The sequence below is a fragment of the Culex pipiens genome, chromosome 2 (genome assembly GCF_016801865.2).
Source record: "Culex pipiens pallens isolate TS chromosome 2, TS_CPP_V2, whole genome shotgun sequence".
Lineage (NCBI taxonomy): Eukaryota > Metazoa > Arthropoda > Insecta > Diptera > Culicidae > Culex > Culex pipiens.
Genome location: NC_068938.1, coordinates 79,527,605 through 79,542,310, shown reverse-complemented (window position 1 = coordinate 79,542,310; position 14,706 = coordinate 79,527,605). Strand labels below are relative to the sequence as shown.

At 36.7% G+C, this 14,706-nt stretch overlaps 1 protein-coding gene across 2 annotated transcripts in view; it reads right to left on the bottom strand.

Annotated features, from left to right (window-relative positions):
• The window catches only part of LOC120429160 (S phase cyclin A-associated protein in the endoplasmic reticulum), a 149,950-nt gene that overhangs the window by 96,436 nt on the left and 38,808 nt on the right, over positions 1-14,706 (bottom strand). For both annotated transcript variants that reach the window (XM_052708927.1, XM_052708926.1), the window contains exon 8: positions 7,674-7,813. In XM_052708927.1, coding sequence (XP_052564887.1) covers positions 7,674-7,813 — 140 coding nt within the window. The remainder of the gene's footprint in view (positions 1-7,673; positions 7,814-14,706) is intronic.

The window sequence follows — 14,706 nt, the reverse complement described above, 5'->3', positions numbered from 1 at the left end:
ATCCTAATGATCATGTTAGAAAACAAACCTTTAAAAGTTGTTTCATGGTTGCTGAAAGAGAGCATTTGAAAGAAAAACAAGTTTTTTCTTAGTGTCTTCTAACAAGCAATTCTATTCTTTAATGAGAAAATGTTTGTTAAGACCTTTCGGTAGAGATTCGTCCTGTCGGTATTCGGCATGCGTAGACTAGAATTGAGGAGCAAAAAACATACTCCTAGTAGGGCGTTACAACATTGACATTTATGGGGGTGTAATGAAGTTTTCTTAGTTTTATAGAGCAATTCCAGCCCAAAACATTTTTTTTTTTCAAAAATTAATTGAAATCGAATAGGGTTGGGTATAACTGAAATTGCACTTTGGCAAAATTAAAGAAATGTTTCCCAAACTTATTTCCTAATTTTTGTTTATTGGTATCGTGTACGAAATTAAAATGGAAATTGTAATGAAATTGATAAGGTCTGATTTCTTTATGAAGTTATGTTTTTGATTGTTTAACAACAAGAGAAAATATAAGAAATTCAAAAAAACTCGTGTTAAAAGAGTCGTGATTTGCAACTCTTTGAAAAACGATTAACTTTTGAAATTTTAGAAAGTTTTATTGTTGGAAGTTTTACTTATTTAATGTGACTTTGCCAATGTTTTTAAAAATGACGTATTTTAATGGTCAACTTTGGCTGTGTTTTTTACTAACATTTCCTATATTTTAAGTAATAAGAAGTATGCAGTATTGTTTGTAGTATCCCAGACTATGCCTCTACGAATTTTTTACAATTTTAATGATAATGGTGCCAATCTATAGCAGAAAATGTGACAATCGGGCAAAAAATTGAAAAGTTACTGTAAAAACATGAAAAAATTAGATAGGCAAACTTTAATGATTGGAGGTGGTAGAATAGGCCAAATGCTACCAAGAACAAAGATAAACTAAACAAGATAAATGCAAATAAAATACTAAAAATTAAACAACAAAAACATAAAACAAGAGAAGTAATGTTTTTCGTAGAACAAAAGTTGCTCAAAATGACCTCCTGAACACGGGAAAAATAAAAATATTCGAAAAAAAACTCGGCAGTAGAGGGTTAAGAATTTAAATAATTTCAAAAGTTTAAAACCAAAATCATTAATAGCAAAACTCTAGTGCAAACCATCTTCATTTCACGGTTCACGTTTCTCGAAAGTAGCTCAGGGTCTTTCTTTCTAGTTATCCGCGGAACAGATGTGTTCCCTCAGATGTCAATTTCTTTCTTTCTCCCCCGATCGTCACTGCACCATCCATCCGTCTTTTTTTCTGTGTGATGTAAAATTAAGTGTTTCAAGTAGTTCCAACCTGGGTGGTTCCCGCGAGAGTGTATAGTCTCTGGCAAACGAGACTCTAGTGAGAGATAGCTCAGGGAGTGTTTAGTGCCCCGCGCAAAAGTGTTTCTTTAGGATTTCCTTTCACGGCGGCGGCTGCACTTTGACTCCCTGGTTAAGAAGTCGTCGCCGTGGGTGGTTGATCGGGGGCACATGGTTCTGGGCCGGAAACGCCCCGCGATCCAGACCCGCTGATAAATCTCCGTTAATTATACCTCAGGCCATTACGTCAATATCCAAATTGAATCGAATTAATTTCTTCCTTTGCTTCCTGGTTTTCAGGCAGGGAGTCTCACCCCTTTTATTTCGAAGCAACAACAACGAAAAGGGGTGACAGTTGTCATAAAGTGCAGGACAGGAAATAGAGTCATCACACGGAGGAGATCCTTCAATCTCTGCAATTGATATTCCAATCGTACGGAACGCAACCATCTGGCGGCTACCCCTCGGCAAGCCAAACATTATCACTTTGGTGAAATTTAGCGAACAAGTTTCGCGCGCGCCCCGTGCATATTTGTGTCAATTCCCACTTCAAAGGGGGACGCGAAGGCAAAGGATGCGCACTGCGAGCGTGGTCTATTTAGAGGGACCAGGCACCAAACAACTGTGTATATTTACCGAATCCCGTTTCTCTGTTTTGGTTTACTTTGAACTTGTCGAACCCCTTGTCCCTTTTCCTTCCTCTGTCCCAGAATGTATGCAAAACGGATCCGCATTGTAAAAAATAATATTTTCCGTGACATATGCAAACAATAGATAGATGAGTCAATCAAACGGCAATGATGAGGGTTACCGAGCTATGATGATGTTTTGGAATAGAACCATGCTGGGAGAGGGTGAGATTTAGCGGGGTTTAGTTACTGTTTTATGCATGTCAGCTATTCACCTGGGGCCATGGTGTCTGATTTATTTAAAGTTCCTTCGGATAATCTAAACTTCAGATAATCGACACTTTAAATAATCAAGCTTTCTTTATTTATTTTTTTCCTTTTAATAAACAATATTTTGTGAAATTCTAAAGGTGACACTTTTATGGCTTTTAAAACATCCTGAACTACAAAAATTGGTTTAAATAATATGTGTTAACCATTATTACAATCAATACAAATTTCCGGATAAATGTAATAATAAACAAAAAAACATTGTTGGGTAGCCACCCTGCAAACATTTCAATTGACTTGTACCCAGTTATACTTTTCGCTATTCTTCTGCTTATAATTTCATTATCAGGAAATATGGGTGCGATAATGAAACATTCATTACCCTACCCAGAAGGCAACCAAACAAAAAACATCCCCCTTCTAAAGTCGACATTCCGTGGTGCCTTCCTCGCCGGATCGGATGTGCATTTATTAGCATCAAATTTTCCGGCAGGCCGGTTGACTCACCCTTGGATGGGATTGCCCGACGACATGCCATATGGACTTGCACTTGCAAATGTTCTACAGAGGGATTATATAATGAAGCAAGGAAGGGAAAAAAAGAGTTCCAAACCACAAGACCTTCAATCAACCGATCAACCAAATAAAAAAAAACAACAGCATCACGCGGCGATCGACGTAACGTCATAGCAAATCATCCAAAACTATAAACAACACCGACGAAGACCGCGACGTGTTTGCATCCAGTTGCTAACCATCTTGACGAAATGGAAGCAACGAAAAAAGAAAACTGTTTAAAACTTTGCCGAAGCAATCGGATGGCCATCCGATGATAGATTTCGACCTGGGTGGCCAGCCGCAAAATCTTAACTCGCTCGTCGACAGTAGCCGAAAATAAAGCAAACAAGGGCATCAGGCACCGACAGAGTTTGGAAGAAGTGACAGCGGTGATGCTAAAAAGACGTCGACCGTGTTGGGACGGCGGGAAAACCACCCAAGCGATCAAACGGCGAACATCGAAGATGCTAAACTCCTTTCTTTGCGTCATGATGTTTTCCAAGCTGGTTGGGTTGCGTCAGCAACTTTTGGTCAAGATAGAGGAAAAAAATCTTCGTGAAAACTGTTTTCCATTCAGTGTAAAGTGAGCGTAAACAAAATTTCATTGACACATAAAATTCAGAAACATTATAGAGATTTTTGATGAATACTTCGAGTGTTTCAAGATATACCGAAGGCAGTAATCGTTGTACATGAATGACTGCGACGAGTACTGAAAAAATCAAGTTTTGCAACGAGTTGCATACACCCTTTTTTGCAATACCAGAACATACCTACATTTTGAATCGGATTTTTTCAGTGAAACTTTTGTTTGCCTGCTTAAATGTTATTTGCAGTAATGATAAGTGTCAAACTTCAAAACTGCATCGAAAAGTATTACTTTTCGACACAGGTGCTGAAAAGTTGAACTTATTAACACTAAAATGGCCGTTTTAGTTCTGTGATTTTGACGATGAAAAGTAGGCCGTTTCTTCATTCGAGCATGACAGGAAAATATTTATTAAAAAATTAAACAATAGAATTGCAAAAGGTACTTTAATTTTCACTTTAATTACATTTGTCTCGAGTTTTCATGGGAAATGGCAGCGATCTTAAAATTATTTTGATAACTTTTTTGACGTCAAATACTTTTTGCTTTTCTTACTAATGGAAGGTATAGGTTTTGCTTTTTTTTCTTAAACATCACTTATATCTTTAAAAAAAATATTTTATCAAGAAAATTTCGTTGAAAAAATCACCAAAAAAATTACACTACACCAATATTTGCCACTCTATCAAATGAAAATGACAGAACTCGTCTATCTTCAACCCTCCATTTTTGTGATTTTTTTTTCTTCGAGCTCAAGTGATGTTCGTATGTGGTAAAATTAGTAAAATTTTGTACCGTCTTGTTTTCAGCTCCAAAAATTCCGATTTGTGTTTTTTGGTTGCATACAAAACATATTTTTTGGTGGGGACAATGGTCCACAAAGTGTCCACGTGGTTTATAGATGGTCCCCAAGTTGAGTTTTGATTTTGGATTTTTTTTATGTGGAATGATTTTTAACGAATCACACGATTTTTTCGGATCGAAATTTTTAAGATTTGACAATTTAAAGTCATGTAAATATTCCAACCTAAATGTAAAATCACTCAATGTAATGAAGAAATATTTAATATGATAAAAAACAAAACAAATCATCCACATTAACGACGGTCTTTTGTGGTCTCTATTGCAAGTTACTGCTCGAACCTAGGTTTCCAAAGGCTTGAATGGGGAGAGCACCCAAACCTATTTTTACTCCAAGGCAGAGATGCCAGGTTGCCAGATAAATTGCCAAATTTTTTGAGCGGCAATTTGAAAAAAAAATTCTTCCAGACATTGTTAAATTGATGTATATTGTTTATGTTGTGAAGCTAAAATGTATAATAAGTGAAAATACACCATTTTGAACACAATGTTTCTCATCACTTTGAGAAAAGTGGCTTGCCAAAAAAATTTCCTGCTCCAAAGAACCTGCCACTCTAGGTTTCGAACTGACGACCTTTGGATTGCGAGTCCAACCACCGCCAGCGATTCCACCAGAGCATGCTTGGTTTGGTGTGTTCTTTGTACTTGTAGTGCGGAGACGACTCCTACACTTGGAATGACTTAACGGCCTAACAACACCCAAGGCCGGGACCGACGTTTTACTTCCCTATCCGATGGATGGTTGGAGCAGATGGGAATCGAACCCATAATATTCCTCTTACTAAGCGGACAGCTTAACCATTCGGCCAAGCCTACAGTCGATGATTTTTATAAGTTTTATGCATTTTTGTATTGATCCAGATTTTTCGGAAAAATTCAAAAAAGCCTAAGGGAAACAAAAAAATAATTAATATTTTCTTGTTTTACTTGGTTGGAAAATACATCACCAATTTCCCAAAGTTTCATATAATTTAATGAATAAAATAAATTAAGGGTTTGACTTTAGAAATGCATGGTACAAAAATTATAACAATCAAAAAAGAACAACATTTTTTATTAGGTCCTATAAACATATGAAACACAATAGTTTAGGACCTTTTCAATAAAACTCTAAATGTAAGTAAATCTTTTTTTTCGGGCCTTTTTGGGGACCTGGAGTCGGAGTCTTTCCCAAAAATCTCTGATAACCCAGAGTCGGAGTCGGAGTTATCTTAAATTCAACAAAAACATGTTTTTTTTTATTTCGGTAATTGCTATAAAACAGATTGATGTACAAAACTTCTCATATTTTTATTGTTTTTTTTAAGTCGCATGCAAAGCGTTGCCATTTTCACATTTTTATTCAATTATGTTTTTGAAGCTTTTTATTGTGGTTGGAAGGCTCTAATTGTGTTATTTCACTATGATCACTAAATGATTACCCGTTAATCCCCTCTTACCCAAGTAACTCAAAAAATAGTTAACAATATTGGTTTTGTAGTCAAAAATATATAATCGAATCTTGACTGTTTCCTTTTGCAAATATTTGTGTATCCTTTCAATTCAGATTTGACCAAATCTAATCCAGTTTTTTTTTTTCTGAAAAAAGTACACACACAGTCATCTTTTACCCCGATAGCGAATGTCATGTAGGTTTTAAGTAAATATTTTTTTTAAGAAAAATGTTACGAGGTACATAAAAAGGATTGAAAATAATTATCACTGTTTTTGGAAATCGGAAAAAAGTCTTCCATCAAACAATCAACGATTATAACAATCTATTACTTGGAACTCAACATGCGCATTTTGTTTATAACTAAATACAAACAAATCAATGTGTTGCATTTGATATAATTGAAACTTTCAAAAAGATCATAAAAGTTGCAACTAATTTTGAAATAATCATTAAATATGTTAATTATATCGATTATCTTAATGTTTACTATTTCTCTACTAAAATCTGAGAAGGCCGATCCCAAGGCAAACTATTTTGATTTCGTTGAAAATTATCGTTCAACAAATGTCAAGATTTTAGTACCAAAAAAAACAGCAATGTGTTAATATAATTTCTCTAGTGACACAATTGTACATTACTAAAGGGCTAATTAAAAGTTCAAAAAAAGCCCACAGAATATAACAATTTAGTACTTAAATACTTTATTAGCTTTTTATAAATTTAATGTAAATTTGAGGTTAAGTTAATAAATCCAAATTTACTTACAAATTTGTTCTTCTAACAATGCCTTCAAAACCGGAAATGTGTTTTGTTTTCTATTTCAATTACGCATAAAACTTGTAACCATTTGTTAAAAGCTGGAGTCGGAGTCGGCTAATCTAAGAAAGCCGGAGTCGGAGTTGGAGTCGGAGTCGTTTGAAATATGGCCCGACTCCGCAGCCCTGGTTAAAACAAACCATGAAAAACAGACAACAAGTTTCACCAAACAAAACCTCCCCAAAAAGGCACAAAGCACCCGACAAACCTGCGTCCCGAACCGAGAGGATGGCTATCATGCATAGTAAATTTGATTGATAAAAAGCCCGAATCCCCGAAAACTTTTCCATGTAGAGAGTTGAAGTTGTGGCGGTCGGCGGCGGGGAGTCCCTAAATTATTCACACAAGAAACTACACAAGTCAGCATTAAATATGCACTAAACTAGCACACATAAACCATAACACATAATACGGATCGCCGCCGCCGCCACGACAATCCGCTGACCTGCGGAGCAGGTGACGGGGGGAGAGGAATGACTCTGGCGCACGTGCTTTCAGACGACGACAGACGCCGCCGCCGCGGACATAATTCCGGCGTGTGGTCCACCACCGGAGTGAGGAGGCTTAGCCCCTAAAAGCTTTAGCCTTGAACTCACGGCCAGCAGCAGCAGCTCAACAGACAAATTTTATGCAACACACACCCCGTCCTCTCTTGTGGTGTGTAATTTTCGACGTTGGCCGACCATGGTCGGAGTTGGGTTGGGAGTTGCAGTTCACGCCGAACTCCAGTTTACATAGCACAGAGTTGGTGGAAGACCTTTTTTCTCTCTCTGCGTTCATGCATAGCTGTATGAGTTGGGCACGAGGGGGTGAACGCAAAGTGCATTTCAAGCAACCTTAGTGGTGCTTCTTCAAGTGTTGGTTCTACCGCTTCGTAACGTAACGTGTACGTGTCCTTTAGCATAGTTCTATGCTCGCGGGCGCGCTCTCTCTCTCTCGCTCTTTTATGCTCTTCTTCCTTTGCGTGTGTAGTTGTAGAGCAGGGGTTGCCGTGTGTGTTCGTCGTATCCGTACAAGTGAGAGAGGGATTAAGAACTTGTCGGCAGGCACACACAAGCTCAGGCAACTCTACACACCTCGTAGACTATGTTGCTTCAAGAGAGCGCCACAACGACGAGACACGTGCCGTCCCGTTCCGTCCCACACACACTCAGAGATCCGTCCCGCTCGCACCACCTACCTTATGAGATCCGGAAGGCGTTCCACAACCTTTGGGTGTGTCTGCTTGAGTGAGTTCGTCGGCGACAGCGCCACCGTGCAGGCCAGTATCAACTCCGTGGACAGCTCGACCGGGTACAGTGGGCTCTTCTCCTCCGGTGTCTGCAAGAGAGGAAGCAAGAAACGGGAAACAGTTAGAAGAACCGAGCGAGGGATCATCAAAGGGAATCGGAGCTCAAAGGATCAAACGACTCCCCGTGTGCTAGACATCCGTCTAGCGAAAGTTTCTCCTGCTCCTGGCGGAACGTGTCGTGGCATGAAAAGGCCGCCCGTGTCACCGCGCGCCATCTGGTGCGGCTACCCTAATATCGATTTTCGATTTTTACCTCCCAGAGGAAAAAAGTTCTGACGACCCCCTGCTCCTGCTGAACATGGAGTTGTCAGCACCACTTATCACGCTACTGGTTGCGCGTTGGAGTACATAAAACACATATACATGGAACTTGATAGCAGGAGATTCGGGATGTCAGTAAAAGAGGTGGTACATAAACGGACGAAGGGTGGTGTTGTTGAAACAAAAAGAACGCCACCACACTCAAAATGAAGTTGCACAGTTTTGGAGGGTTTTGATGGAGCAAGGGGGAACACAATAGGGGCAAGAACAACAACTCAGCCTGTGTAGTATGTTAAAGGACACTTGAATGTGGTGTGCGAAATGACACACAAGCTTTAAGAGTGATGGTCTAGCGATTAAAGTGCGATTTTCAGACGTTTGTCGAAACGAAACTTAGATGTTTTCTTTTAGAATTTAGAACTAAGATTTATTAAGCTTTATTTTGCAAAAAGATTGCTGACTAGTATATGAGCAACTCTCTACGAAATCGGCCGATTTCGACCATTTTTTTGTATTTTTTGATTTGACTTAAACTTTGTGGGGGCCTTCCCTATGACCAAATAAGCTATTTTGCGTCATTGGTTCACCCATACAAGTCTCCATACAGTTTTGGCTGCTGTCCATACAAAAATGGTATGTAAATATTCAAACAGCTGTAACTTTTGAGTAAATTTTTTGGTGTCTTCGGCAAAGTTATAGGTATTGTTGAGGACTTTTGAGAAAAAATAGGTACACGGAAAAAAATTGCTGATTTTTTTATCAACTTTTTTTTCACTAAAACTCAATTTCCCAAAATACGTATTTTTTGATTTTCGAGATGTTTTTATATGTTTTAGGGGACAAAAATCCCCAACTTTTGAGCCATAGAGAAACATGGTCAAAAAATCTGCCGCCAAGTTATGAATTTTTCAAAAAAAAAATGGCTTTTAGAAAAAATCGAAGTTTCATGCAAAAACAAGTTTGACATGTGTGTGTGTGTGTGCAACCAACCAAACGGGACCACGCGGTCCTTTCTTACAAATTGAGTTGTTTCCATGTATTTTAGGTTAATATTCTATACATGCAAATAACTCGCATAGGCATTTGGAGGGTGTTAGCTCTGCCGAGCTTCGGTGACCCATTTCTACGCAGGCTAGCCGTGCGCGAGGTACTTCAGCTTGAATCGACAAGCCCCGCCCTAAAGAACGTTTGTATCAATCGGATTCAAACGTTATTTAGAACTTCCGATTTCTTATCCGTGGACGAGAAATCAGCGCGTATTTAGTAGGCAGATTTTGTTATTCGTTTGTTTTGGAAAGATCTCACCAAATTTCAGCTGAAGTCCTGATGATCATAGTGACAGGTCCAACGACTTGTCGTGCTGTCTCACTCGCTGTCGTGTAACTCAATCCCGTCATATGCAACTGCATTAAACACAGTTGACCTTCAACAGTGGCGACAATGCACACGTTTTGAAAGCTTTCACAATAGAAAAATTATGCACACCAAAACTGCATTTTTTTTAAATCTTCCTGTTCCAACTTTCTTCGATTCACTTCACATTCACACTTATATTAGCAGTAGCACTCCAAAGGTGAATTAATCACAAAATTTAATTTCACTTCTGATACTCTCGAATATGAGCCGTTTTAGATAACGGAACTTTTAATCCAATTGGAATGTCCACACAGGCTCATTCTGCAATTTCTGCAAAAACAAGTTTGACATTATTTTTTAATGCAAAATTGAATTTGCAATCGAAAAGTACTTCACAGATTGTTTTGATTAAGGGCTCCGTTTTCAAGATATAGCCACCGAAAGTTTGATTTTAGCGAAATATTTGCAGTTTTTAAATTTTTTAAAAGAGTGACCATGAGTGACCATTTCTAAAAATATTTGTTTTGAAAATTTCAGAAAATTTGCTATAAAATTGTCTAAGAGACATTGAAGATTGGACCTCGGATTGCTGAGATAGAGCCGCTTTAAGAAAAACAAACACGAAAATTGAAGTTTTCTAAATCTCACCAAAACAACCCACCTTTTTCTAATGACGATATCTTAGCAACTAATGGTCTGATTAACAATGTTAAAACATGAAACATTCGTGAAATTTTCCGTTCTCTTCGAAAAAAATATTTTGAATTTTTTTAAATTAAGACTAACATTTTAAAAGGGCCAAACATTGAATATTAATATTATTGTAAAGTTATGGAAATCATCATTAATCAATGCCAACTAAGACGTCAATGACTGTGACACAAAATTATATAAATTTTGAAGCACAATTGATTTAGATCAAAAATTCTTTCAGTGGCTTCTAGAAGGCAACAACCGGCACATGCTGATTCCTTGTGGTGCTGAAATTCGTTAAATTGAATTTAATACAGAATATTTTATAGTGATGATCAATTTTCTTCGAAAATGATCAACGGCTTCACCTTAACAAACTCAATCATGTTTGATTACGTTTTTATGACAGTCATGATTTTTGATAATTCGTAACCGTAATATTTAAAATCGATCGATAGATCTGTTATGGATTTCTAATGCAGACAGGTTGAAATAAAAAAAAAATCTGAAGACAAAAAGTTGACTAAACATTTTTTTAAGATATTTTTTTTTTCAGAATTCTAAAAATATTTGGCTTATTTGAAGGATTTCATTTTTGTGTTTCGATTTTCAATGTAAAAATATGAAACACCAGTAATTTTTTTTTTGAATACAGCATTTTTATTTTTTTAATCAAGACTAACATTTTAAAAGGGCAAACATTTAATAATAAACCTTTTTGAAACGTAAGTCTTGATTTCAAAAAAATAAAATAAAAATTTCACGAATGTTACATGTTTTAACATTGAAAATCGGACTATTAGTTGCTGAGATATCGACATTGCTTGGGTGAGACTTAGAAAACATCAATTTTCCTGTTTTTTAATCTTTGCTTGGCAATATCTCAGTAACTAAAGGTCGTATCAACAAAGTTCATAAATGCAAAATATACAGAATTTTTTTTTTTTAAAATTATCGAGGTATGGACGGATTTTTTTTCGCATAAAAAAAACTTTTCGTGGGACTGTACATTGGTATTTCATGAAAATTTTAAATGTTTTTAAAGGAGTTCAAACATGCTAAATTAAACGCACGCGGGAAAATGCATTTAAACTGGGTTTCAGTTGATTAAACTTCAATTTTCATTAAAAGTTGACATTTTATGTCCCCTAAAACATATCAGAAAATGAAAAAAATAAAAAATTGTGTTTTTTTTTTAAATTATGTATTAGTGACAAAAAGTGAAATTAAAAATCACCAAAAAAAATTACCTTGCATCATTTTTTTCAGTGTAGTCCTTATCCATACCTACAACTTTGCCGAAGACACCATATCGATCAAAAAATAAGTTCAAAAAATAAAGATTTTAAAATTTTCACATAGCATTTTTGTATGGACGACAGCTGTCAAATTTTTATGGAAAATTATAAGGGCAAACTAATCATTTTGCATAATTCTTTGGGCATACCGAAAGCATCAAAAATGTTTAGGTTGGATTAAAAAATACAAAAAAAAATAAGAAAAAAAGACCAATTTCATAGAGAATTGCCCATCAAGTCAGAATTTTGGACTAATTGGATATTTTCAAAATCCTTGAAAAATTTCACATTTTTTTTACAAAATTTATTAAGGCGCTATCTCTATTGCTATTCAGACTGCAGCCCTGCTTCTTCTTATTTAGAAATAAGAAGTAATAATAATAATAGACATCACACCGTCTTTACAGACTGAATTTACTAACTAAACGGGACAAACACAAAATACCCAGAGGAGATGGGCTGGAATTGAGCACATGAGGGATCGGCAGCCTAAGCCGCTAACCACCGCGCCACGCGGTCCTCTTATAGTGTTTATCTTCTTCTGATTTTAAACAACTTTTAAAAGATGACAGAAACTTGCACTTGCCAGCCGGTTTACTGATTAGCTATATGACTAATTGAAATTTATCTTAATAAAATGTCTCGATGATCCGCAAAATGCTTTTCAAGTGATCCATCACCAAATTCACAAAACCGATAAAACACCAGATTTTTTTCCCCCTGAAAGCATGCACTTGAACATAGCTAATTGACCGGGTGTACCCGAGGCCAGGCCAGGCTGGGTCAGCGAATATTAATTCGCAGAACGATTTAATCCACCGCACAGCACATTAGAGAGTCGGGGTGTCATTAGCAATTTATTACTTGAACCCCTCGTCATCTTCCTGGCCTGACCCGGCAACCACAAGTGGCGAAAATATCGTCCCGAGTCCTGACGCGGCCAGCAGAATCAACAAGTCATCATCGCCGGCCATTACGACGGCGCGCAGACTTTACGACCTTGAAGCAATCAATCAAGCACCCAATCCATCTTACTTAAGAACAAAAAAGGGGAATTTCGCTCTTATATCCGCAAAAAAAAAACAACAAATTTTACGAGACTTGAACCCGCCGCGCGCATAAAAATCTCTAATCTAGACAATTCTTTTAATCTGCACAGTGAATCCATTAGAGAAGTGGCAGAGGGGCTGGGACTCTCGTCAGAATTGCGGGACATCCTGTCCACCCCCATCGATTGGCGGGTGATGTGTCTGGCACTACAAAAATGCAGCCGATTACGACGTGTTTATGAGGTTGCTCGGCAATCCAACTAGCGCCCGTTTTATGGCCGCAAGGAGAGAACTTGGTATCTCGTGGCCGGCGAGCCTGCGGTTCCTTACGAAAGTTAGTGTGGTCCATTCTTTGAGTAAAAGATGAAAATTTGTTAACTTGTATCTCCCATTTATCGCGTTACGTAATTAAAGAAATTGAATATTAGATATGGGTCATTCCACCTGAAGCGGAACAGCATTTGAAAATTACCATCTCCGATTCTGGTCAAATTTGGCAGAGCTGTTCAGACTATCAAAACATGCAAAAATCCCGAATTTCATCCAAATCGGACCACCCCCTCCATTTTTGTACCCTCCCAAAAAATCGACTTTTTGGCGATTTTTGAGCGAAACCCCTATCTTCAAACGACGATAACTCAGGAACCACAAATCTTAGAGGTTCGGTCTTAGACTCAATTTTGAAGGAAATTGGATGTAGAATCCATTTCCGTGATCAAAATTTAGATTAAAATATTTTTTCTACCTGTATTGCGCAATTGAAAACTTTAAATGGCCGTATCTCAAAACAGCCCCATTTATTTTTTAAATCTGACTTCACCATCGTATTCCCCGTCCAATTTTACATAAGAATCACTTATCGACAGAAAGGAATATGTTTCGTTCCAGAGATATCGAATTTTAAAGTTTTGAGTATTTGAGATTACCTAAATTAGCTAAACTCGCCGCATATGCTAGAAACACTCAGTCGTGCTGATCAATAATTATTACCTGGTGTTCTGTAAGATGAATTATTTTTCTAGTTTTATACGATTTGGAGATAATCAATACCTTGAACAATCTATTTTTTGTTTAAGGAATATTTATTGGGTAATTTTTAATGCAATGTTTTTCCTGATCTCACTGTCATTGAACCATATTAAGTAAAATTTGAACTTTTAATATTTATTTGCAAGTGCTATAGAGTTTCTGAATACAATTTTCAAAAATTTATCATTATTTATCTATTATTTTTATATTTTTCCTAATTCTTCATTTCTTCCCACTTAATCAAATTATTTCTTTTATTTCTTCTTTTATTTCAAGCAAGAACAAATGTAGAGCTGGCTGTAGTAGATGAAATAATTTTCATGGGTTCTAGAGCTTTTGCCATGTGCGGTAGCGATATAGTGCCATTCAACAAAAACCCCAAAATCTGCCTTACGGTTTGAAAAATTGAGCATGATCATATTAAATCGATTTTTATATTGTGAGCCAGTTTCGTCTGAATATTTTTTTTTTCAATTCTTGTACAATTAATTTCAAAAACAAAACCATATACTTCTGATACATGTGGACAGCAGCTGTATCGTCTTCCAAGATTTCGAAACAAAAAAAAAGATTATTGTTCGGACGGAGTCAAAATCAACACCACTGAATCTGATCTTAATCAGATTAATCTTTGTGATTTTCTTACATTTTTCAGTTTAATACTTTCCAGAAATCCTCCTCCTTAATTATGCTTCACGAGAGTTTTATTCATGTTGATTTATAATTTTTAACACGATAATGTACCGTTACTTACAAGATCAATTGCAATTTCCTGCTAGCTTTGCGGGAATTCCATGTATTGCGTGTCGTTCTTGCTCTGTCCTGTGTGCTAACACACAAATTCACCGTATACTATTTTTTTTTTGTTAATTTAGGAGTTTACAGCAGTTTCCTACAGTGGTGTACATTAAACTTTTGCTTAATTTGCTAATTATTATTTGAGATGAAATCTTATTTCAATAAATAACCAGGTAGTAGTTATTGATCAGCGCGCCCGAGTGCTTCTAGCAGATGCGGCAAATAAAGCAAATACAGGTAATCTCAAATACTCAAAACTTTAAAATTCGATATCTCTGGATCGAAACATATTCCTTTCTGTCGATAAGTGATTCTTATGTAAAATCGGACGGGGAATACGATGGTGAGGTCAAATCTAAAAAATAAATAGGGCTGTTTTGAGATACGGCCATTCAAAGTTTTCAATTGCGCAATACAGGTTACTTTAAAACTTTAAAA